Consider the following 25,964-nt stretch of genomic DNA (forward strand, 5'->3'; position numbering starts at 1 on the left):
GACTTTTGGTTGTAAATGTTCCGGTCCAAATTACTACATTTCCATATCTAACTTCGATATGAGTGGGGAGGTGGCATGTCCCCGCCTTTGGTGGAGTAAATGGCCCGAGTCCTACTGCCAAGTAACAAAATGCCGTTTTGATTAGGGAGATGTATGGTCCCCGTGATTTAGCCTAGGTGTCGGTCAAATGCATCCATGCACCCCCCCCCCCCCCACCACCACCACACACTCACACCCCAATAGGCCCAAAATATCATTTTAAATAATACGTAGGAGTGTAAGGATGGCGCTGCAGTGGAAGCGCTTAATATCATTTCCGAAGACCCGACCACTCCTCACTTTTCACGTGCATTGAATACACTCACCATTGTCATGTACATTTCCAAGTGTGTATACTATTGGGTTAGATTATTCGGAGCGAAAAACTTCCTCTTGTGATAATTGCTCTCGATTATGTAACCTCAGTTTAACGAAACTGAATGCCGTTAGTGACATTGTTATTTGTGAGTAATTTGTGACGCCAAGACTGGCAAGAGATGGTAATTGAGAAGGTTTTGTGAAGGTATTTTTGCGATGGCGTAGAGATGCATGCGATATGCGTGCGATGGGAGTACTACTGGGGAAATGCCATCATGGCGGGGAAGCGTGGAATGAGGCATGTTTGCGCACAGCTTCAATTTGCGTGTTGTTGAAGCTATTAATTTGCAGAGGGCACGTATTATTGTGTGCTCTTACATTTATGATGCATTTATACTAAGATAAATTAGATAAGTATCTTTTGCACAAGTTGGAAATTTAAGGTGATTCAGCACAGTAGCATCACACCCACTACTAGGCTATTACATGTAGTAAACGTCGCTGAGTCATAAAGAAACGATGTCTCTCCTTCCTTCTTGAGATGCCGAAAATAAAGAGACAGCTAAGCTACTCTGTCACTGTGTATTATCCATTAACATGAGTGAAGAAATATTTAATTGAGAAAAGCCTTAATTGTCCTTCCAGAAATTGGAAGAAAGGCAAAGAAAATGGCTGGGTTCATGGGCTGAGTTAACAAAACAGAATTGGATTGTAATAGAAAAGGCCATTGGATCAGAAAAATAGCAAGGAGGGGCAGGATGCTGTGCCGCCTGCCCATCTTATTTTTATTTAGAAGAAACACTAACTATTCAAACATTGACCCCTGCTATTTTCAATTTCATAGACAACGTCAGTATAGCGTGTGCTATCATATATATTTTCAGGTAAAGTGTTGGTAGTGTGGCTATTTCCTGAGAGTGAGCGGCGATTACATGTAGTTTATGAGACGGAAGACGTTGCCTATTGAAAAGTTGTGTAGCGATTTGAAATCTAGTGGAAAGTAACGCCCAACCACAGTTGGCACTTAATACTTTTTTGCGAATGGTGTGTCGAACATTGAATCATGGTAAACAAGAAGAGAGGTGGTGTCACTGCCTCTGGTAGCGTTACAAAACGTGGTCGCCCAAAACTACCATCGACAGTCGCACGACTAAAAGAACTTATATGCAAAGACTGCTGGAAACACTGTGACAAGGAGTTGGAAAGGCAGAAAAAAATCATCATAAAATCTGAAAGTGAACTTATTGAGAAAAAATTTGTGATTACGGGCCTTCAGGCAGATATCACGAAGCTACAGAATGAACTTCTGACGAAAGACGAACTTTTGAAAAAAATGGAAATGCAGATGAACCATGAGAATCAGGAAGCAGAGTCGCAAATTGCGGAACTGAGAGAGAGATTGGAGAGTCTGCAGAGGCTAAAAGACCAGTCTGAGACAACAGAGCCAAGTGCTGTAGTTGCAGAACTCTGTGACCTTTTGGCCACGGAGCAACAGAGGACACAGAGTTTGGAGGAGACGCAGTCCAAGACGATGAGTTTGATTTTGTCCGCACGGAACCTATTGTGCCCCCAATCGCCACAATTTCAGAGTAGTGTAAGTTTGTAAATGTCACCAGAGCTTTTATGAGTGGAAGTTGTAAACTGGTACATATTGTTCATGGATGGATACAGGGTGTTCGAAAAAAAGGTTTTAAGACTTTCTAAGTTGGACATTTTACAAAATGTGCATATTGTGCACCATCTAAGTCAAGAACAAATATAAGATATTCATTTTGTTGATACAGCTACAGGTAGCAGTTTCTAAAATTTGAAGTATTATCTTGTCTAATTTACTTTTCGTTTCTTCCACCAACGTCAGTCCTGTTAAAGGCATCCAAATTTATGTTTTTCAGGGGTCGTCCGGTGCCACCACTAGCCCCCGTGGTAACCGATTGATAGAGAACCACCCACAGATTGCGTCGTGGACAAGCGTTTCCCTGGGCGACCAGAATGGTCAAAACAGCAACACCCGATCCAGAGATGGCGGCGTCTCACCGACTATTGTCCCGATCATCACACACGTTGAGTCCCTGTGCAAACAAATCTGCCAGAAGAACCAAGTGACATTTTCGGCCCGGGAAGAACTAAAGTCTGGACGTGACGAATCGGATATGCCAGAGCAAGAGAATGTCGAGTCAAGGCAGATGAGTGACCCAAATGGACCAAATTTTAATTTGCCATCCCAGACTGAGGAAGAGTCTAGTATCGACACTGGAACTGATGTTTTGGGATCGTCACCATGCGTGTTGGAAGAGGGGAGCCCGAGTGAAGATCATGATATTAGGAGCATGGCGTTCCGAGGCATTGAGGATACAGCCGATGGAGCCTCTACAGAAAGAGTTCGGGGTCTTAATGAGAAGAGCTCTGTTTGTCAGGATCTGCTTAAGAAGAGGCCCAGAGATGAGGACATTGAGAACGAGTCCTTAGAAGAGAGCCCTGCAGACAAGGACCCTGAAATACATCTCAGCCTCAGGGATAAGATAATGAATAACACTTATTGGGATGTGGCCCCTCGCAATAAGAGCCCCAGAGATGGATTAACTGATCCTGAACAAAATCAAGGCGAAGATTCATCGATGGTAGAAAAGATCAGCCAGGTGAACATTCTCTCAGCAGAGACATCACAAGTCAGCATGGAACAATCTGTTGAAACTGGTACCCAAGAAGTTGAAGGAAAATCGAGAGGATTAACATCCGCAACTAAAAAAAGAAATAGATCAGAGCGAGTCAATCTTTTCGACCGCTTGGGAGCCGTTTTGAAAATGGGGACAGATCTGTCACGAGATGAGAAAAGTGGTTCTGGAAGGTCGCTTCCTGCTGGTGAAGATGTTGATGGTGAATGCTCTGCGCCCACTGAGTGGAGAGGTAACGTCACCATGGCTGAGCTAGGAAAACACAGCACTGATAGACCACTTCCTACAAGATCACCAAGATCCCTGCTGTTTCTGGCAAAGAGATGTGTGGCAGGAATGCGCCAAGAGCAACTACCGCCTATGGACACTTCAGACGACGGTGGGCTTGGCAACAGTGACGTAAAAAAGTGTGATTTTCTGTCGCAGGTTGGCCTGGGAGAGAACAAGGTCAAGATTCCTTTGCCTGGTTACTTGCGGACACGTGTCGTTCACGTGGTAATGCCAGTCCATCATCGCAACAACAGAGACCATTTGATGAGGGGTTTGCCTTCGAGCAAACATGTTATTGGCCCTGGCTCTGACTCCCTTCCTGTTGGCACTGTAACTAGTGCTAGTCACAACCCAACACCTGGGAGTGTTTTCACTGCAAAGATCTCGACCGGTCCTGATCCAAGATTGCGACAGCCTGTGACATATACCACCATCATGCCTCCAAATAGGAATCCACAACCCACCGAGAAACCGTTGACCAGTGGAAATTTAGCCACGTGGGGATCAGAGTTGCTAGACAACCCTGTCATCCAAAGAAAACCAGAAAATATCCCATCTGCTGCTGCGGCACCGAAAGTGGTCCATCGCGTTTGCCCGGTTCATGGGAATGTTACGAAAAAAAACCCAACACAGAACACGAGCGTGTTGGCTTCTCAGCATCTTGACAGAGGTTTCGCTCCAGTACAAGAGAAAATGACGTCCCCAGTACCCAAGAACTTGTCGACGATGATTGAGAGAGTGGAATTAGCAGTAGATGAGGAAGCACCGATTAAAAGATCTCGTGGCTTGCTTCCCTCTGTTAGGCAAGTTTCACTAACACCTCCTCAGTCTGGGTGCCCGGTTCCTTTCAGCGATCACAATTACCTGGGGTCACCAGTACCAAGTGAGCCGGATGAAGATATAACAACATCGCCACCTCTGGACACCAAGGAAACTACACTTGAGGGTTCATCTAGTTCGAAAAGAAAGATGTCAAAGCCAGTGAAACTAAGTCGAGATGGTTCTCCAGTCATCAGTGTCCTAGCTATTGCCATACCTTTTCCAGCTTCTAAAAGGGACTCGGATTCAGACTCAAGCAAAGGGAGTAGGGTTCAAAACAGATTGACAGAGGTTACTCGGAAGGTCTCTGTGGATGCTGGAGGTAATGAAGTCTCTGAGCTGAGTGTTGCTCGGACGCTCTCTGTGGATGCTGGAGGTAATGAAGTCCCTGAGCTGAGTGTTGCTCAGGCGCTCTCTGTGGATGCTGGAGGTAATGAAGTACCTGCCCTGAGTGTTGCTCGGACGCTCTCTGTGGATGCTGGAGGTAATGAAGTCCCTGAGCTGAGTGTTGCTCAGGCGCTCTCTGTGGATGCTGGAGGTAATGAAGTACCGGCCCTGAGTGTTGCTCAGACGCTCTCTGTGGATGCTGGAGGTGATGAAATCCCTGAGCTGAGTGTTGCTCAGGCGCTCTCTGTGGATGCTGGAGGTAATGAAGTCCCTGAGCCGAGTGTTACTCGGACGCTCTCTGTGGATGCTGGAGGTAATGAAGTCCCTGCCCTGAGTCCTGGTGGAGACAGAGACATTTCTGTTGAACCAGAAACTCCTTCCCAGACCAAGAAAAACGAGTCAGATTTGGATGAATATTTGGTAAGGAAGCACAGAAAACATAAGAAGTCACACAGAAAGAGGAGGAGGTCCAAAAGTGTTACCGAGTGTGAGCATTTGTGGCATGAAGAATATGAAAGAAAGCTGAACAATGCCGCGGAAAAATGTCTGGCGCCAAAGGAAGCACTGAATTCGAATTGCGTTGCATTCCCATCTATGGACATTGAGGATTTGAACACAGTCGCCACACCGGTAAATGATACCGCAATGTCTAAAGCAACTGACAACACTTTGGATGTTTCCAGTCCTTCGATGTTTCCAACATCTTCACCTGTTGCACCGATCTTCGAGACGCCATTACCAAAAACTGAAACGAGGGGTGAAAAACGTCGTAGAATTGCGGCGGTGACGGCCACCCATGATAAACATAAAAAACCAGCGAAGCCAGAGAGTACATCACGTAAAAAAGCGAAACCTGTGAAGGAAAGTGTTAATGCCGGGGGTGTACCCCTGTCGGCCGTGGAAGAGTTATTCAATGAGATGTCGGCGGACAGTTATGGTGAGAAAGATGTAAGTATGTTACTTTTAAAGAGTGTTTTCACGATCAGCCATGTTGGAGGGCAGAACAATGATTTGTTGTGCCTAACTGGACTGAATAGAAAGTTGCCATGGTCATTTGGACTTGCTTTCTTTTCGCGGTCCCTCCAATATGGCAGGTGATGACGTCTCGTGAAACCAATCTTGCTTGATTCATGAGGCGAAGCATTAGTTCACCTTTAGCTGCGATCCACCAAATTTCACCTTAATTCTGTCCAAGTATCTCTATTCTAATCGCCCACTTGACCAGCTGTAACGTATCAGTTCAAGATCGACCACAGGGTCATTGCATGACGGCTTTTGTAACGATTGCCAGGACTGGGTGTAAAGAAGCGCTTACAGTCTATTGAATAAAGTCCCATCCCGTCATTTTGAAATAGTTTCAGGATGTCGATGTTGCCAAGTACTTCCATCCGAATGATTTCGAAAAGCTCCCCGAAAGCATCGTGAAGTGTCTCAAGAATGTCAAGAATAACTACACCACAATGTTACAGTATGGTGAGTACACTTAGGTAGAATCACACTGCCTTCTTCAGGAGGAATTCGAACATTATGGCTTTTGATGCTTGTGACCTTTTGCAAGTTGCTTGACCCCGAGTGCCTCATCCTCTGAGGGGGCCCTGAGACCAAGTTTCTTTGAAGCCCGGGCCTATGCAACGCAAATAAAAGACCCCATTGAAGTGGACAGTAGCGTTTGTTGACTTCTCCTCAGCCGAGGTGGAAAGGAGTAAGTTTGCAAACTTTTCACTTTGTGAACATTACCTGTTTTTCAGTGAGATGGATGTTGTTTGTGATAGCTTATGGTTGTTTTTGCAGGGTTGCCTGTGGAGAAGCCAGACTTCATGAAGATGCAACTGCCCACATATTCTCCAGGAAAACCAGGCACTGGTAGCCTATGTAGGCCTGCTGCAAGTAAGTCAAAGCTTTAAAAGTTCAGTTCAAGGATAACGTATTTGTCACCATTGTTAGGAAAAGCAGGGAATACGTACCCTTGTTATACGGTGACACCAGAGGCATCATATTCTAGCTACAGACAACCAATGGTATAGTTGTTAGAGTGCCGGGCTCATAATGAGGAGGTTATGGGTTCGACTCTTGAAGGATAACCGCTGTAGCTTGCAATTGACTCTGTGATGTCACAAGCATCAGTGTTGTAACCTCGCCACATCAAGAGAGTCTCGATGCTTACCTTTTAGAACTTTTCATTCAGACTGATATGTCTGGGTTTGGCGAATTGACTATATGTCATCAAAAATGTAACACCGCTCCTTCATTTTTCAGTTTTCCCGAAAGAAAGTCTTCAGTGTTCTTTGTGTTCGCCGAGAAGAAACACATTGTTCTTCAAAGACCAGATGGAACTCGCTATGCACATTTATGAAAAGCATCGCGACATGGATCCGAAAGTTGTCGCACAGGCGATGGAGTTGCTTGCGATTAAAACAGAGCCTCCTAGTGTCCAATCGGTGCAGTTAACACCATTGGATCACAGGCCCAAGACCTCGAGGAAGAGATCATGGATAGCCTACTCTCAATTACAAAATCTCACCAAAACGAAAAAGAAGCCTGTGAAATGTGACGTTTGTGAAAAGATCTTTGCGTCGAAACCTTCACTGTCGTTGCACATGAAGCGTCATACGCAGAGAACCATCGAATGCGAGTGGCCCAGATGCGACAAGAAATTTCACATCCGGGCGGATATGATGCGGCATCTGCGGCGTCATACCGGAGAAAAACCGTACAAGTGTAAAGATTGCTGGAAAGTCTTCACGCAGTTGAGTCATTTGCAGGTTCACGAGCGCATCCACTCGGGTGATAAACCCTATCAGTGCGTGCTGTGCTCGGCCCGGTTCAGCCAACGTGCTCATCTGAAGAGTCACTTGGCAACGCACACAGGCGAGAAACGATTCTTCTGCGACGTGAAGGGTTGCGGAAAGGCCTTCTTTCTAAAGGAGAAACTCGATTTGCATTATTCGACACATACGGGGGAGAAAAATCACGTGTGCGAGGAGTGTGGAAGAAGGTTTAACCACATTTCGAATTTGCAGAAACATTTGCGCATCCATGCTGGGGATCGCCGACACCCTTGTCTATACTGTGAAAAAAAGTTCTACACTGCCACTGATTTGAAAATCCACTTTCGAACACATTCAGGAGAGAGGCCGTACATGTGTGAAATTTGCCAGAAATCTTTTGTTACGATAAGTAATTTGCGTAAGCATGAAGTAACGCATAAAGAGTATAGGAAGTTTTACCACTGTAGTGAGTGTGGTGCGAAGTATTCCAGTTTTTTTAATTATAACCGCCACAAGGAATCACGTTGTTCTTATGCGGGTATGTTGGCAGACGGGGAAACCTCGGTAGGTAATTGAGAACTTCGTTTCCAGGTCGGGTCTAATTTCTGCTCATAAAATCAGACAGGAGGTGTTCAGATAAAAGTATAATCAAAAGTGTCAATAACATGTAGATCTGCTTGTTCTTTGATCGATGATACAAATGTAATCTAAATGTATCCTCGATACTCACTTTTGTATTTGGTGAAATTTTTGTGAATGTTTCAAGAATGTACTCAACTATACTGAGTGAGTTTTTGAGTTCTGCTTTAATTTCTTGATAAATTGCTGATTTTTGGATAAAATTACTTCATCTTCACCAAGGAGACCTATGAATTGTTCCAAGGAAGTATCCAAAGGCTTGCTGTGGGAGGAGTTACACTGTTGTGCCACTTAAAAAAGTCTAAAAAAATAACTGAAATGGCAAAATAGTAAATTTCAAACACACTCCCGGTTTTGTAATTACAAATTGTGATACATGTATTACTTTGTGATACATGTATTACTTTGTGATACATGTATTACTTCGTGATACATGTACTTCTGTTTGAGCTTGAAATATGAAAAGGCGCGTCAAAAATTGGGACAGCTTGAAAAAGGCTGAGCACCTCAGAGTGTTTTTAAACTGCTATGGTGATAAATGTGAAGACGTGAATGTTGAAAAGTGGTCTCATTCCGTACTTACATTGTAGCTGTTCGTGTCAAATTCAAGCAGTTGCATGGCTTAAAAACATCCTATGCAAGTGTGTGTACTTATTATGTCTCGGTACCTGTGTCTGAATCATGATATTGTATAACGCATATCTTTTGCTTGAAGTGTTTCCAAGGGTGTTTGCATAATAAATACGCATGGATCAAAATCCGTTTTTTCACTGTTGTGATTGATGCTAACTTCTTTGAAATACATGTATTGGGTCGAGAACTGAGCTCAAAGAATGACAATATTAGCTGTACAAACAACATTGGGTGCAAATTGTAGTGTTATTTTGGAGAAAACTGGAGACCCAAGAGGAGTGTTGCCTTCTCCATCACAGAAAGATGTGCTCCGAACAGGAGTCGAATTCATGACCTTGGACAGAATGGTGAAAGGCACTGATGTTTATTTCGAACTTGGGTGTTACCACTGTCCCTCTTGACAGCCTTATGAGCAACATACCACAATACCTCATTGTGTGAAACCCTCTGAAAGGACATTTGGCTGACCTCCGCCTGTGGTAACTACATGTACTGTAGGAGACGAATGCAAATGGAGAGAAACACAGAGCACATCAAAATGTGCATAGGACATTTTTTTGTAGGCTGCCTATTCATAGATTGTTTACTTGAGCAGTTCTTCCCTGTTCCATAAGTAACTTGGTCATACATGTATGGATAATGGACCTCTGGCAGAAGAGGTCCACCAACAGGATAGGGAATTTGAAGTTCCCTTTAGGGCTGTGCAACGGAGGACCAATCTGTCATCTCAAAAAAGTAACTGAGGCAGAATTTATTACAAAATTGTTTATTATGAAATACTAGCATACATGTACATGTAGTTCATTTGCATAGCAGTTAACAAAATGGGAAAAATCTGTACAGCATCTTCAAAATTGTCTTGGGAAATTTTTTTAAGAAGTCGGATCAGCTGCAGTTTTTATAAGGCCGCATACATACACATGTATATCATTTTCCAATCTGGAGTCCATCCTAAACACAATTCTGTCAGTGTCAGTGCAAGAAAGCCAACAAGTTCGAAAAGCAATAACTATGGGGCTAATATTCATCATGCTCAAACCCACGACATAGTTTTGAGACCACTATAGTCCATTTTTGTCTTTAATCGATCACGCTTTCTCCAGTGCAAGACCGTCATTCTCTGATAAGGTTGAATCCTAGGGTTTATCCTTCATCATGTTCATCTCCATCAGGCGTAGTTTCGAAACGGCGATGGTCCATTTGTGTTTCCATTGTTGTAGTGTCTGTGCGTTGACTTTCAACCACGGAGCCGCATCCTGGCCTGGCTGGTCCCACCTGCAAAATCAAAAAACAATTTTCAACAAATTTATCACACTTTGCATCTTCCTTATTCTCCCACTGTCATTTCTATCCACAAACAAGATGTGATGATTTAATCGTCAAAGTTTTTGTAGAATCAGGAAACAAAACAAAGTGGAAGAGCATCGGCCTCATGACCAAGAGGTAGTGGGTACGACGTCTGGCCAAGTCACTGCTAAGTTCCTCAAATGCTCAAGTTCAGGTGAGCACCTGGTTGCTCCTTGAAACCCCGGATTGATTTCTGTGGCAACCAGGGTAACTATATGGTATCATTTCTATCAACAAACAAGATCAATCAACAATGTCTTATAGAGCGCCAAACTCCAGGTAAACCTGCTCAAGGCGCTACCTCCCCACCAAGAAATGCTTCCTCGAACAGCCAGGATTTTAGGAGTCGTTTAAAAGCAAGCAGCGCGTCCGCCCCCCTGATGTGCTCCGGTAGGGCATTCCACAACCGGGGACCACATGATGAGAAGCAGCGGTCACCGAATCTTGTCTTTATCCGCATACACGCCAATGACGTGTCATTAGATGACCTGGTGACACGCTGCCTCTCAACATGTTTGAGGCTCAGGTATGCAGGTGCATAACCCCGGACCACCTTGAAACACATCAGGAGGACCTTGATGATGTGATGATTTAGATTTTAATCCTTAAAGTTGTTGTAGAATCAAGAAACAAAACAGAGGTAATAAAGTGGAAGAGCATCGGCCTCATGACCAAGAGGTAGTGGGTATGACGTCCGGCCATGTCATTGCTTGGTTCCCCAACAGCTAGAGTTCAGGTGAGCACCTGGTTGCTCCTTGAAACTCCTGATTGATTTCTGTGGCGACCGGGGTAATGATATGTATCCCAAAGTGCTTTGAGCAGGGAAACATGGAAGAGCGCTACCCCTATACACCTTTCCAGAAATGGGGCGCTGAGTGTCCGAAATAGTGATGTCATAAGGGGAAACTAGGCCTTATGGTGGAGGGACAAAGGAGATAGTCATGGTTGACTAACACACTTGAATGCCTTTGATGACGGACAAGGGGGAAAAAGTTAGTTCCAATGCAAGCCACCAATTTCGGGAAGCATGTTTATGACTCATTATTATCCAAAACCTACCAAGTGTTGACTAAATCCTTTACATTGATACAATGTCCGAGTGTGTCTGTTGCCCGCTTCAACTTCTGTTTCATCTGGGGCAGAACTTCGCTGACAACCTGGCGGTCATGTTGTGAGATCCTGTCACAAACATCTTGAAGGAAAAATAAACAAGATCCACTAAGTTTAAATGAAAAATATCTAGAATCAAAATATGTTTGATGCAGCAATTGAGGCCTCATCACAATCTACGTACATGGGAAATATTCCACACTATTTTCAGAATTCTGTTAACCGACCTTTGAACTTTTCAGCGGATGCTGTGTTCTCCTGTTCCCTAGCAACACCACTGGCATGAAGACGTTGATAAGATATCGTCAGGTCATCTACCTCCTCCTTCAATTCAATGGCCTTATTCAACAAACATTCTGGCGCCTGGGAAGAGAAAAAGGACGCTATTTAGAATATTTTGGAACTCAAAACCACAGTTCTGGCCAAGACCTCAGAGAGGTGGTTGGCAAAGACTCGGAGAGGTGGTTGGCAAAGACTGTGAGAGGTAGAAGTTGCTCGGAGAGGTGGCAGATGATTCCACAGGGTGATGATGGAAAATATTCAATGGATTCAGGGCAAACAGATTTGCCAAATCGGGTTCATTGATTCTGCCCTTTCGTTGACAAAACTATCTGATTTACAGGGCTTCCGACCTTGAGAAATATATTTCCATTGAGATAGCATAACAAACTTTTGTTCTCAACCTTCAGGTGGGAACAAACTGCCATATTAGGGTGCTACCATGCCTTACCTTAAATGTCGGAAATTCCAGAGCATCTAAGATTTGTGTAACTGGAGTAAGGACACCCTTTCCTCCCGACAGGCGGTGAATTGATAAATTGATAACTGCAATCTTTTTAGCGCTGAAAAAGAAGCAGACTGCTGATTAGACTAAAAGTTAAAGTTAAAGTCTGCTGGGCTATTGCTTGAGCTGTGACGACTGATCTGGTAGGAGCTTACGTATTCTGGTTTCCATAGCATTAGGCAACTAGGAGTATTACTCCCCCTCTTTTAGTGCAAATCAAAACAATTAGACTCTTTTTTAAAAATACAAAACGCATCCCTACCTGTCCAAAGTAACGAGTGCCAAATAAGGCAAGGTTAAATCTGAGAATGTGGCAGTCTCTTTCTGAGTGCTATTGTAAAGTTGTTGGACGAGCGAGGTGACCTCCACCTCGTGTGAGCAGAGCGTGTTCTGGATGTACCGTTGGATCTCGTGACGTTGGTCCTCCAGCCGCGTTTTACCATTCACGTTCTGTTTTACTAGCACTGTGATGAGATTCTGTTTCTTTTCCTGACGAAAAAAATACAAATGAAAATTGATTGGAAAGTTAAGGAGAATTAGATTTGGGGTCAATATAGCTTGGAGATGCACTGGAGTAGTTTTAGTGTGTTCTAAAACACCTCATTAACAATGTTTCGTTTTTAAAATCAATGTACCCGGTATTATGTATTAGCCTTGCTTTTTACCACAGAGGACCATGTACATTCTCTTCATCATCTGGCTTGGGGATGAAAGCCATTTTGCTGGGGGTTGAAAGCTAAAGAGGATCACTGTCACAACAAGATAACCTACCGCAAGGCTTCTGAAGTCCTGTATCTGCTGCTGCTTGCTGTACAGCTGTTCGCGTTCCTTCTCGGATTTTACGATAGTCTCCTGGAGATCGCCGATGGCATTCTGCAGCCCGTTGATCTTGGTGCGGAGAGCTACCTCCTCCAGTTCCACATCAAACAACACTCTGAAGAAAGCAAGGACCTTGCATTGTAATGGACTAAATGTTACAGTAATGGAGTGATCGATAATAGCTAACAGTTTTTACATTCAGGGTGAATGAACTCATGGTGAATGAACTCATTAACCCAGCCACTTTACTCTGATATTGTGAGCGTCCACAACTGTTTTGCCACGCACATTTCTGATATAGAAAGAAACCGACACCACACTTATAGCCCATAACTTAGGTGCTCAGCATAATAACTGATATAAGAACACAGAGGCAGAATAAACGAAATTGTCTTACTTTGCCAACTCCAGAGCCCCAGGATTGGAATACATGCTCTGCTCCATGATGGTTTGGACTTCTTCCTTAGACTCCTTTAACCTGGCCTCGAGCTTCCTGACCTGGTTTTTGCTCTTCTGGGTCTCCAAGAACCGTGCTATGTGCTGCGACTGACTCTCCTGAAAAACCACAGGGATACTGTAAAATAGGAAATTTATGCAAACTTTCTATTTTGGCGATTTTTTCAAATGAGCAGACTTCTTCACAAGTTCAGGCAAAGATGGTATAGTCTTTATTGTCACAGACTTTACTTACTTCCAGAAGCTTGTGTACACTCTGAGGCAGACTAGGCGGAACGCTTTTGTCCAGTAAATGACCGGTACCCTCTTTCACTTCATACTTAAACCTGCAACAGGGAAATGATGATAATTATGAGACTTGCTTTCTAGCATTGATCATGGGCACTTCCGGGCACTGTTGATGGAGAAGAGTAGTGTTTACAGGATATCCTGTGTACTGTGTGTTGTCAGTGAAAAACGTTGTCAGTTTTACCCACAAATGAAATCCAACCCATCGAAAGTGCCTGGATGTGCCCATGCATTGGTTGACAATAAATGTACCGGTCTGGTTATATATTCAAATACTTACCTAAGTTTTTCAGCATCAGCCTTGATGTCGATTCTTCTTGTCATCTCGGAAAGATGGTGCGCCGTCTCATCAGCATTCAAGATTACCGACGCGTGAATCTGCGTGATGGGGAAATTGAGCATGACGTCCTCAACTTGAGTCCAGAGGCGGTCTTTCTTTTTTGGCCTAGAGAGAGAAATGAATAGCAATAACAGTTTTAAACATGACCATTGGTACAGGTACTACAAATCGAGAAATTGCAAACATCTTTCCTCTTCTTTATTTTCATGAATACACTGTCTAAAGCAACTACTTACAGTGTGTCTGGATCTGTGTTGAATTTCCCTTGGAGTAAAAGATGAAAGAAATCACGGGTTGCCTCACAGCTTTCACGAACCTTTTTCTGAAATCACAATGAAGCAGCTTTCCATAAGTGCATTCTGCATATTGCAGGGGATCAGTGGCATATTAGTTAGAGCACTGGGCTCATAATCAAGAGGTCGTGGGTTCAACATGCGGAGTGGTCACTGCTGTTTTCCAATATGATATGAAAACAGTTCAAAAATAGATTTGAAAATTAATTCAAGAACTTGATGAAAATTTATATTCAGATTGATTTAAAACTTCAGTTTTTACTTACACTGCAGGCACTTTCTAATTTATCATCGTTTCGACTGAAGAAGACAGTCTCCCCCGACTTTCTAAAATAGAGAAAAGAAAAGGGATAAGACACACAGAAGTAATACCTTCTGCCACCTACTGCCATCTCATATAGCGAACCCAAAACAGTACTGCACCATGCCTACAGAGCAACCTGGCAGCACCGAGTAGGAGACCAGAAATACCCGGTACCATTTGGATCCCTCTTAAAACTTGGAGTGGAAGGAAAGAATCTATCACTTCGCACAGGACACTGTAGATAGCACAGCCACCTGCAGAGAATCGGGGTGGAAAACTGCAATCTATTTTAAAACTTGTTAAAAACTTTGAGTTCGGAATGCAATCAACTGTAAGTTAGGTTAGACTAGTCTGGTTAGACATATCTGGATCATTATCCTTTGACGACAAAGCACGTAAAATCAGTCTCTGTTAGACGTATCTGGAACAAATATGTGACCCGTCACAGCAAAACCAGGCGCATGTCGCTCTGAGCTTGGCAGGTTGAAACGGACTCTCTGTTCATTTCTCTATTGTCTGCCTTTTGTGAAATCTGAGGACATCAATTTCTTCCATTATCTCCTGGTGTCATTTTGGCTCATCTTCTGTGCGACAAGCGCCTGGTTTTGCTGTGACGGGTCACATATGTTTCATGACTATCATATCTATATCTGGTTGTGTCTGATTTTCTGTCCTCGTGGAAGCTTTATGCGCCCTCAAAGAGGACTAAAATCGTATCTGACGTTTCTACTCACTCATCTGGAGATTTATACCGGTCGATCTTGCTCCGTATCCGACTGTTCAGCTCATCAAACTTGTGAACTTCTTCTGCAATTTTCTCACTGTGGGCCTGCAGCAGTGCACTGCGATGGTTCATATCTTTTATACGATTCGTCGTTTCTCTGTAAGCATTTTCTGGAATTTAAAATAGAAGATTATTCAACCGTGCAACACTGTAGGAGCAGGTTCTTGCGACTTTAAGGTGCCTTTAATTGAGAATAATTCCCTTTAGTAATAGTAAGTGCCAACTGTAATTGTTTCTAGCTTAGGTTTGCAACAAACTTGAGATAAGGTTACCTTAGTGGTCAGGCAATACCCCCAATCTTCCGATTTGACAGTTGAACCTCCCCATTGAACCCTAGAGCCCAGACACCACCTTCTGCAGATATGGCAGATCATGTGTTGTCAAATAAAAGCATAGGCCCAAATTCATAAAGGGCGTTTAAGGGTTAGACATGTACAACTTCTCTCTAATCAGTTTCAGGGCCTATTCATATTCTGTGAAGATTCATATCAAGGGCCAGAATCTGTCTATTCAGTAGTTAAACGCTGTTTTAAGCTAAACACCCTTTATGAATTTGGCCCATATTTTCCATGTTCCTGGCTGCGGAACAAATTGAGATTTTCAAAATTGATTCACCGTACCAGCATCTAAAACCTCCTTCTGTCTGCGCTCGAGATCTTTCTCCAGGTGTATCTGCTCCTGTATGTGCCTGTCCCTCTCGACGAGTAGATGCTGCCTCTTCTCGTACAGACTCAGCTTCTCGCCCTTTTCACCATCCGTGATCTGGGGTTTAGAATGACTGGCAAGTTAAGGAAACCAACACCAAATTGAAAATAAAGTTGGTGGAAACTATTGGTAATAGATCACAACACTTGACTTATTTGGTATTTTCAAATAGTACCAAAAACTTCAATATATTTTAATAAAATCTTTGCCTACATCTGACATAAACAAGGTTTGGTGTACTTTATGAGATTTTGATTAAAATGTTAATGTAATACTCAAGGATACAGAGCCAGATTTCCTTTCACGGTGTGGATAGTACTGGAAATGTAAGGGAAGAAATAAATGAGATAGATTAAAGAATGTTTGAAATCAAAGGAGGCAAATGCCTTCCTGTCCTCTCTCATTACCTTAATGCCCTTGAAATGTCTTCCTTTTCAAACTTGACAAAGGCAAGTTTATTCCTTACTTTCCACGTGGATTCTGTTCTAAATTTCTTAATTGGCAAAGTGCAAAGTTTTTTTCAGCAAATACCGACCTATGCCCTTTTGAATAAAATTTTGAGACCAGTAGGCCGTATTTTACAATACTGTGTTCAGCCAACAGATATAGATAAATTCACTTGCCACAATTATATCCTACAGAGCAGATCTATGCAACTTTCATACCCACCTTGATGATTTCACATGACTTGTGACATATTTCCAAATATCCAACATGGGTCCACGGCATATTCTGAAAAATCAAGATACATTTGTAGAAAATGACTCCTACAACTTTTTCTTGCTGCACTGAAAAGGTCAGCCCATCACATGAGAGCGCCTGATAGTCTGAGCAATAATAAGCATGGTTTGGCAAACCACTCATTTGAGAAGGCATAATAAGGAAATTCACTTATCATTCAGTCATCTAAATATTTCATGATTTCGTCTTCTGGTTTGAATCCATTGAGAAAGAAAGTCTGGATGTAAAAATGTACAGAGGAATGTGGCACTGCCGTGACAGAGTTCGGTAACAACTTAAACCACAGTGATGTAACCAGCGGACACTTTCTAATTAATGCAGAATCTTACTCCAGGAGAGCCTCCTTGCTAGGTATGGGCATATTAGTATGGCGTCCTTGGGGCTTGAACTTCATCTCATTCACCATCCAGTCGTGCAGCTGCTCTGCTACTTCCTCCCGCTGGTTTGTTTTGGAAGCCATTTTGATTACGTCATCACCTGTCTCCTACTGTACAGAATGGATCAGAGAATAACCTGCTTTAAAAAACACTTCATTTTCTGGCTTTGACTCGGTTCTAGCAAGGTTTGAAAGAACTTAGCTGACATCACAACACAGGAGTACCGGTATGCCTCTTCATAAAATGGCTCACTTTACACAAGCGTGACATCCACAGCCAACTTGGAAACTGGGCCGAGACTGGTGGTGTGGTGAAAACTGCCCCCCCCCCTCCTCACAGGACCCGAGACGCCAATCATATTATATTATGTATTTCGCGGACAATGAGAAAAAGCCACAAGGCAAGTAGACTTATCTACTTCATGGCCTGAGACATTGTCACAACCTTAAGTTTAAGTTGCTTAACTTATAGCCATTTTCAAGAAAAAAAAGAAAGTAAGTGGCAATGGCATTCGCCTAACTCCCCCCCCCCCGCCAACTGAGTCGTGGGCATGATGAAAGAAACACATTAACGATTTGCTAAATGAGATGATATGTTCTAACCGAAATCGACCAAAGTTTGTGAGTGGACCGAGTTTCGTCCGAAAATAGATGTTTACACACAATGGCAATGCAACTACAAGTCAACGGGTCATTGTCGGACGCAAGTTCGCCAAGAAAATCAAAGGAATTAAAGGATTCATAGACCTCATCAACCACGTCAACACACAATTAGTTTTCAGTGAAGTCCAACTGTATTTCTAGATAAATCACTTTGGTATGCAGAGAGTAAGATTGCAATTAACTCACGTTAAAGTTTGAGTTCCGGGGAAGAAGAGTTGTCAGTTGGGGTAGAGGCGCAATCACCTAGCTTAGAGCGAGCAATTAGTACACTAAGATTTCAGTGATGGTCGTATAGTTGCAAGTAATTGGCATTTTAGAGTCATATTTCGTGTTATAATAACTACATATTTCGTGTTATAATAACTACTTTGTAAACATAATGCTCAAAATTGATTCATGAAAAAGGCAGTAGGGCAATATTAAGCAAACAATAATGGAAAAAAGTGTGATTCCATTAACTAAATATTGTTTTTAGGCACTATGTATTAACCAACTTATCGTACACCACGAGAACAATGCATGGGAAAAACCCCCACATATAAGTGAGACGTGAAGTTATAATGTTTGGAGGTAAAGAAAAGGTCTGGTGGTCGGCAGTATCTAAAACCACATACCACATACCCACATACCCACATGCCAATTTTTTCCAGCTGACGGTTTTGAAATCATGAAATCATGAGACAGATCAAGCTAAAGGTCAAACTCAGGAACGTCAAGATCAAGATTTCTTTCCAATTAAATTTTCAGCGAGACTTACCTTTCACTTGGACAATCGCAACGTGAATTAAGACTAGAGAGACCTGCCACTTAAGTTTTGCTGGAAATATGGTCCATCAGAATAGCACCAGGTAGCGTAATGCTGTCTTTATCATACCTTTAAAGACACTATGGCAAACTTCCATCTCCAATCACATCAAAGTATGTTGGATCAAACGCCCACACAGGGTCTCCTAATTATCATGATAATAGCATATCGCCTTCTTTTCGGCGAAACCGACACTGAATTATTCATATTATTGTGTTCAACTGCGTTCATTTCGCGGTCGATCAATTGATAAGTTACCAATGTATGCCTTAGAGGGGGCAGAATGGCACTGTTTAGACAAGAAGCCTCTCCAACAGCCCCAGGAATATTGGATAGAACGGCACTGTACTGGGTCCCAGTAATAAATATTGCCATAAAGACATATGATATTGTTCTGGGACTTATGTAAGATTAGTTCTCTCCGCCAAACCCAAGACTGAAGGATTAAAATCTTGTGTTTATAGGCTAACAAATGCAAACACTTCCAAGTGAACCCCCTACAAGAGAAGAGTGGCTCTTCTTCTCTCCGACTTCGACACCCTACTGCGAACATATCAATAGATCAGCCAGCGGTCCTTGGTGTCGCCGCGTGGGTTACGTCCAGTGAAATTGTTTGCAAAGGTCAGGGAACCACGATCTGACATCCATAACCAGCGTATCCCCTTTTCATGCCAGTTACAGTCGGGTGCTACACCACAGTCGGGATAGTGGCCGCCAAATGAATGGTTGTTGAATTTAAAACTGTTAACTATTTACGTCAATTTACATATGATTGAACAAACCTTCATGAATTCTGTGGATATTTCCACATCACAGGATAGAACAGCAGTGATGATCACTTCCATCTTCACCATCATGACTTGGACGTGCGCCTTTAGTTTCTTTGAGCAAATGGTATTTGATTAGGGATGGCAATGAAAATTGCCGTTGAGCATGTACATGAAGTACAGTGATGTACATAATTCACACATGTCTGGTTTGAAATTTCAAACTGTGCAGTTCATTCCCACCTTGATTGTATGACTATTTCTACAATAAAAACCCTTTGAAACCAACCCATACCTTTATCAGGACCAGATACTGTGCCTTATCTTCTGCTGCAGCCGTTACGATTTTTTTCGGAAAATTTGAAGGCAGTATTACGTTTGAAATCGGAGAAAGTGTTCCCGCGATGTTCTCCGCATTTCACACACCACCCGACTGGCGTTCAAATCAACCGCGACCGATCATGACCAAAGACAATACATTTGCCGTCACAGCTTTCGGGCACCCCCTTGAACCAGGCCGGCTGGCAAGTTATCTGCACAATAGAGACCTTTGTTCTGTCAATGATCAATATGACTGGCATTGTCAAAATGTGGGATTGGCTTTAGCATACATGCTTGTAGCCTACATGTACATTTTCCGAGCTGTGGAAATGCATTATTAGGCAGGTTCCGAAGATTCACTTGAATAAGGCAGATGTAAACAATGCAAGTTTAATGCGAGAAGCCATTACAGAGTCAACCCCTTGACATGAAGGTGGGCGCACCATACGGTGGTGACTCTTGAAGGGGCAATTTAGGGATTACACCACAGCAGTTGATTGCTCAGCCGTGGTGTGCATGTCGTCCTGAGCACAGTGAGATGTTAGATCAGTCCAAGGCAGGCGGTAGGCCCAGATGACTGTTGTGGAAGAGACAAAGCTTTGAATGTCTACCAGAAAATTGTGAGATGCTATAGACCAAGTCAGTATAGATTATAATGCATGTATGACGTCCAGCTTATGTATGTCAGAAAAAAGTTAGCTCAATCCAAGGAAAAGGGTGTGCAAGTTTCAAAAGTTCAGACAAGCATTGGAAACTCAAGTGACAAATAAGAAGCCTAATTGTAAAAAGTAACGCGTGTGGGGTTAGACCTAGCGTTGTGTGACCCCCCCCCCCTCCAGGTGCGGGAAGAGAACACCACCAAAGACTGAAGCAATAGCACGTTTTTTTTATAAAGTGCACTTCCCGCCGTCAACAATCACATTTTCCCCAGTGGTGTAATCCGACGCCTCTGACGCGAGATAGACGGCAACACCTTGCAAATCTGTCACTTCTTGCATGCGTCCTGCTGGTATTTCTGACACCCAACGTTCGAAGAGTGGTTTGAGATGATCGGAACAGGTCATGGGTGTTTTGACGTATCCACTGAAAGGGAGAGAAGAAAGTGAAATGCGGCGTGGAGTTACACTCCGCTAGTAATTTTGAATGCGAAAAAAATCGGAGAAATCATGGCAATTTATTCTACTCGCTGCAGTTTTTGTTCAAGTTCTTGTCGTCTCAGGTAATTTGTTCCTACCAATCCTTTCGACCTGCTGCATTCTGACTGTGACTATAGATGCAGAAGAGCTTGAGCGAAAGCAAGGGTTGTTGCAAATAGAAGCTATAATTTCAGCTCGTCACCAGAAACTTACGGGGAAATGCAATTCACTCGGATGCCTTTTTCGGCCCATTCCACGGCCAGAGTCCGGGTCAGTCCAAGGACGGCTATCTTTGAGACGCCGTAGGACACCAGCTTCTGGGGGCGGAGCACGATGACACTGCACATGGAGGCCTGGTTGACTATCTTTCCGTAACCTGCGGTAAAGAAACTAAAACGTGCAACAAGGTGGGCCTATCGGAGGTTCAGGGAGGCTTTCGAAGCCTAATTTCATTTCCCTTTTTTCGGGATAAAAACCTAAACTCGCTTTTTAGGCCTTTATCTATAGGCCAACCCATCGGGAAATAAAATTGATGTAACTCTGGAACAGAATTTGCCTCACTTGGCTCCAACCTAAGTCTACCTTTAAGCAAGCGGGTCATTTTGCTAAAAGTTCAGAGAAGACTTCTAGCTTTTGAGTAGCCAATACATTCACCTTTTTTTAGCAAAATGACCCGGTTGGAGCCACAAGTAGATCAGATTTAGTTACACGAAGTCGCCGATGGTGTCTTTCCTATCTAACGTCCGAACGTCCACATTTATTACTGAATCCAACTGAGACACCAAATTAACTATATCAGCGTCCAGATTATCAATATTCCCCCTTTAATGACGAATACCTTGTTTAGCCATGATGGCGTACTCGGCCTTACAGCACATGAACACGCTGTTGATGTTGACGTCCATCACGGCGTTCCAGTCCTCCATGGAATGATCTTCTGCAGGGTTCGAGCGTGCGATTCCTGGAGATAGGAGGGAAAGTGTTCAAGGATCATGTGGTGGTTCACCCCTCACTCTGGTAATCGTGCAAAACCACCCCAAAAACACCTTGGTCTGAATCCTGACTTGATAACACGGACTTTCTAGATATCCTTTAAACGGTCTTGGCCGGTCTCTGTTTAAAAGACCTATACTAGTGCACACGGCTCAACAAACTGAATTTCCCTTGAGATGAAATAAGAAGAAGGGCCGAACCACTCTCGTGAAAAAACAAGCTTTTGATGAAAATCTCTCACAACGAATCTTCTCTTAGAGGGAGAAGTGATAGCAACAGTCCGTGTTGTAATGATGTCATTTCATAACCAATCTAACCTAAAACTTATGGAAGTTGGATTTTGATTAAAATCTGAAACGAACGCGAGGACCTTTTTCATGTCAATGATATGGACACGTGATCTGATGTCATCACCTAACCTCCTCCCCTGTTCTACCTGCATTATTGAAAGCAATGTGTAGCGCTCCCCAGCGGTCAACCACACTCTCAACCATCAGTTTGACCTGGTCCTCTTTCGTGACGTCGGTTTGTAGCCACATAGCATCGATGCCCTTCTCTAGGAGTTCGTGACAAACATGCTTGGCTCTCTCCTCGAAGATGTCCACAACTGCAACTTTTGCACCTGTAAAATACGACAATTTGGTTTTTGAAAACATTTGGACCAAAAACATCTCTTTCCTTTTAAAGTCAAGTCGATCATACGCGCCAGTGCAGGGTTAATATCAAGTTGATGATCAGCAAATTGACTTACCCGCCTCTCCCAGGGCATGCGCGTACCCTCGACCAATCCCCTGTCCGGATCCTGTGACCAGTGCTACCTTTCCGTCAAGACGGAATCTCTGAAGAATGTTTCGTCTCTGAACTCCTGTGCAGACATCATCCAAAATAGCAGTGGTTTCTTTCTCAAGGAGGGAAGACCGGCGTCGGATGATCATCACTTCCTTACCCGAAATAGGCAAGTTTACCTGGAATATATAGGGCGTGGTTCGTAATTGATGTAGGCACATTTAGGAAAGACATTGGCTGCTTGACGGCAGTCGAGTCCTCCGTTGCAAAATGATCGTCCCAACAGGTTATCATTAGCAGCAGCCGACTGGTGCTGCTGCGGTCGGGTTCGTAGTGGTAGTCAAGGCGGAAACTATAAGCTAAGTAGAGCTTAATTAACGCTTGAGTGATGAAGAGTGGAAGGCAAAAAGGGCCAAGACTTCAGTGTTGCGGCGCATATCGGCAATCTGTCAAACCATGATATTGTCTTCCAACCATCGGGACCGATATGACGAAGCCATACCTGTTCGAGCCGCTCGTCGCCGGTGATGTGAGCACTAAAGTCAACTGACGAGGTGTCACCGGCGAACATCACTAACAGGGTTCCATTCAACGCCAGAAGATGGCGCTTGATAACAATCTGTAAAGAAAGATACATTATGATGCAGTTTCCACAGTTCAAACCGTTGATTTTAATCACAACTTAGCCGGGATGATAAATACTCTTTATGCATACTTAGGAGATGGCTGTGAAAACATCGTTCAAATGCTGGCTGCTGGGTGCAGGGTTCAGAAGCCTTAATGGATTCCGCCTGCGTTCTCCAAGTAGTCAATCTCTGAGATATTGAAGAACATAATCAAACCATAATCCGTCATTAAAAAAGGGAAGGACTGATATTTCCACTGAGGAGGAGCTTTAAGACGGCTACACCGAGTAGTAAGCTCTTGGTGATTTCACTGGCAAAGATAACGATGGCGGCGTTACGCGGTGCTATACCCACCTCAAAATCTTCGATCAGCGTCTCTGACCCATCGTCCAGAATGATCACATTAAACTCCTTGGACTCCGAGGCCAACTTGTCAAGAATTTCCTTCGCTGACCCTGTATTGAAAAATGTTGGAGTTAGCTGCTGTCAACTTTGTCCCGAGCCGTCGTGGCTTTCTACAACGTCTTCTTGGCACATTTTTCGCTCTGACTTAGACCCATGTCTCAGATTAATTTAGCCATGACGTCATCTCACTACACAATCTCGATGGTAGCTCAGCTCACCTTGTTCAGATTTCATATTGTTTTTCATCTGGTCGGCGTCTCCGCGGATGGCCAGAACACCATCAACCGGCAGCATGTCGGACAGCGCTGCCGTCACGGCCTCGGGTGCGTCTCTGAGGTTGAGTAGTCTGGTGGCACCGGAGATCTGCAAAACCATCTTTAGCAAGGAGACTGTAAAAGTTGGAAGGGAGAGAGCTCGTATTCTAATTTAAATTGCAATTCATTTCTATCTAAGTGTGGAAGAAAGCAGATACTCTTATTCTTGTTAGGGGACAACATCTCTTCTGTCATATCGCCTTTTCTAAACATATCCGATCGATGCTAGTAGTTTTTCAGCTACGGCCGGACACTGCATCCCCTGAACCATTTATATTCGTCCCCGGATACTTTGTCGCCAGACAAGTTGTCTTCGAGTAATTCGTCCTCGGACAATCGTCCCTTGCCAATTCTCCCTCGGGCAGTTGATCCCTTCATTCGTCCTGTCCTCATAACCCTTGTCTTTCAGGCGACAAGGAAAGTTCCTTCCTTTCTCAGTGTCCCTCATTTGAAAGGGTAACACTGGACCATGGAAACATTGTGCATGTTCATGTACATGTACATTTCTTATGTTTCGTACCTTCAGGTGAGATGTCTTTGACGGACTTCTCTGGTGCATGGACCTCCTCCGCCAAAGCCAGTGCCTGGTCCAACAGCCGCTTGATAGCACCGGGAAGGTTTGGTTTGCTGCTCACCAAGTCTGAGCATTTCTGCAGCTGTTCCACGATATCTAGAAAGTACCAAATAGTTAGATCTACTCCAGTAGCAGGCAAAAGTTTGTCTCATTGGATGTGCTCGTGGTGGTAAATAACCAGAAGCACCCAAGTGTGACGTATTTTGTGAGGTACATCCGAAAACGTTACACCTAAGTTGGCTGGGTTGCTGGGCGGACTCACATGACGCATTATTGGGACAATGGGCCGACACGAGGTATGTTGCCTTACATGTATATATATGTTGAATCGCACTTGGTCTTTGCGGCCTCGGGGACGGATATCCGCTCAGCCACCCAGATTTGCACCTCAGGCGCCCAGAGGTAGGACCGATCCAGTGTATGGGTCACTGGCTCGAACTTCCTGGGAAGAGAAACCAAACAGTGGACGGGCGCCAAGAGATATATGGCACATACTGCGGTTCCCAAACCGTCATAAACAGGCGCGGATCCAAGTGGGGGGGGGGGGGGGGGGGCGCGCACCGACCGCACGCCTACCCTAATTTTTGGTCATTAAAATTTATTTTGTCTCCAAATACGTTCGCCGCATCGTTCAATGCGCAATTATTTATAATCAATAGAGTAACCCCCGGTATACCTTCGGTGTCTAAAGACCAGTTACTACCACGCCCTGCATGCACCACAGTGCGACTGGTAATAAGGTTTGCGTCTACGTGCTCCTATAATGCTTTCCCGCGTCCGAAAGGCTCCGACCCAGCGCTCTTGCTTGCTCAGGTAGATATCGCGGTATCATGGCGGAAAAACGAAAGTTGCAGAATGTCTTAAGGGCCTTCGGCGCGAGTATAAGTATAGGAGGCTTCGCCCCCCCCCCCCCCCTATCGAGCGAAGTTGGATCCGCCCCTGACAAACGTCTTTTTAGGAGATATATTTATGATCCCATATCGGTGGTGGTACCAGTAGCGTGAGGGGAGGGCAGGGGCATATCATCCCGCTTTAAGGTTACCCCTGTTCCCTTTGCAAATATGTATTTAACTGGGGCCTAAAGGGGTTGGTGCTACTTACCCCTCTCTGCCATTATGTCCTCGTCCAGGATATCCTAGTTGTTTAGCCCACCCCACAGGTCTGTCTGTCAGATACCCTTGACATCCGCTTGTCATATTGATGTCAATAAAGGCCTACGCCGTTCGTTAAATATTTTGAATTTGTAATTGGATTTGAAAATGTCCAATTGCGAAAATACATATACTAAATATAAATGTCAACATTGTCGTTGGGTAGACTGATATACAAATAGTATGAATATCAAGTTTAAACAAATTTGTATTCATAATAACTGCACAGCGGAAGATTTCTATTTAACTTGACCACAAGTAGTTACGAACGGTGTAGGCCTTTAAATAAAACTAATCGCAAATTTATAAAAATATGTAATAGTTTTAAATGTCAAGTTTTTTTTATTGATTTATCAATATAATATATAGATAAGACAATAAAAAAAAAAAAAAACGCTTTGTTTATTGTCTTATCTATATATGTTATTGTGATCTGAACTTACATCAAGTGTTTTAGTTGATTCAATCCGGGACACGTCTCTAGAGGACAGTGATCCCAGTAATGATTTATGAGCTGTGGAAATGCATCAG

At 43.6% G+C, this 25,964-nt stretch overlaps 3 protein-coding genes across 6 annotated transcripts; 1 reads left to right on the forward strand and 2 right to left on the reverse strand.

Moving 5' to 3' along the window:
• Positions 1 to 389: 389 nt before the first annotated feature.
• Positions 390 to 8,729, forward strand: LOC135502069 (uncharacterized). 2 transcript variants are annotated; one of them, XM_064794566.1, is made up of 6 exons: positions 390 to 562; positions 1,242 to 1,951; positions 2,250 to 5,453; positions 5,861 to 5,978; positions 6,297 to 6,392; positions 6,762 to 8,729. In XM_064794566.1, the coding sequence occupies exons 2-6, from the start codon at positions 1,421 to 1,423 to the stop codon at positions 7,847 to 7,849; spliced, it is 5,037 nt and encodes a 1,678-aa protein (XP_064650636.1). In that variant the 5' UTR covers positions 390 to 562; positions 1,242 to 1,420; the 3' UTR covers positions 7,850 to 8,729. The 2 variants fall into 2 exon arrangements, with proteins under 2 accessions (XP_064650636.1, XP_064650637.1); XM_064794567.1 differs by having other exon boundaries at positions 390 to 503.
• Positions 8,730 to 9,301: 572 nt separating this feature from the next.
• LOC135502101 (uncharacterized) lies at positions 9,302 to 19,675 on the reverse strand. 3 transcript variants are annotated; one of them, XM_064794664.1, is made up of 17 exons: positions 19,423 to 19,675; positions 16,846 to 17,000; positions 16,445 to 16,507; positions 16,061 to 16,093; positions 15,691 to 15,848; positions 15,021 to 15,180; positions 14,249 to 14,309; positions 13,926 to 14,011; positions 13,630 to 13,794; positions 13,297 to 13,387; positions 13,003 to 13,160; positions 12,558 to 12,720; positions 12,049 to 12,275; positions 11,733 to 11,844; positions 11,230 to 11,365; positions 10,952 to 11,084; positions 9,302 to 9,820 (listed from the first exon to the last, which is right to left on the reverse strand). In XM_064794664.1, exons 2-17 carry the CDS (start codon positions 16,974 to 16,976, stop codon positions 9,682 to 9,684), a joined length of 2,016 nt encoding a protein of 671 aa, XP_064650734.1. In that variant the 5' UTR covers positions 16,977 to 17,000; positions 19,423 to 19,675; the 3' UTR covers positions 9,302 to 9,681. The 3 variants fall into 3 exon arrangements, with proteins under 3 accessions (XP_064650734.1, XP_064650733.1, XP_064650735.1); XM_064794663.1 differs by lacking the exon at positions 19,423 to 19,675 and adding an exon at positions 17,742 to 17,788 and having other exon boundaries at positions 16,846 to 17,003; XM_064794665.1 differs by lacking the exon at positions 19,423 to 19,675 and adding an exon at positions 17,742 to 17,758.
• A 149-nt stretch (positions 19,676 to 19,824) lies between these two features.
• LOC135502120 (2-dehydro-3-deoxy-D-gluconate 5-dehydrogenase-like) lies at positions 19,825 to 25,462 on the reverse strand. Its single transcript, XM_064794705.1, has 10 exons — positions 25,384 to 25,462; positions 24,229 to 24,378; positions 23,613 to 23,783; positions 23,344 to 23,444; positions 22,866 to 22,982; positions 22,329 to 22,542; positions 22,014 to 22,199; positions 21,423 to 21,545; positions 20,798 to 20,960; positions 19,825 to 20,531 (listed from the first exon to the last, which is right to left on the reverse strand). The coding sequence occupies exons 1-10, from the start codon at positions 25,394 to 25,396 to the stop codon at positions 20,336 to 20,338; spliced, it is 1,434 nt and encodes a 477-aa protein (XP_064650775.1). The 5' UTR covers positions 25,397 to 25,462; the 3' UTR covers positions 19,825 to 20,335.
• Between the last annotated feature and the right edge of the window lie 502 nt (positions 25,463 to 25,964).

Source organism: Lineus longissimus, chromosome 18, assembly GCF_910592395.1.
Source record: "Lineus longissimus chromosome 18, tnLinLong1.2, whole genome shotgun sequence".
In the NCBI taxonomy this organism is placed as follows: Eukaryota; Metazoa; Nemertea; class Pilidiophora; order Heteronemertea; family Lineidae; genus Lineus; species Lineus longissimus.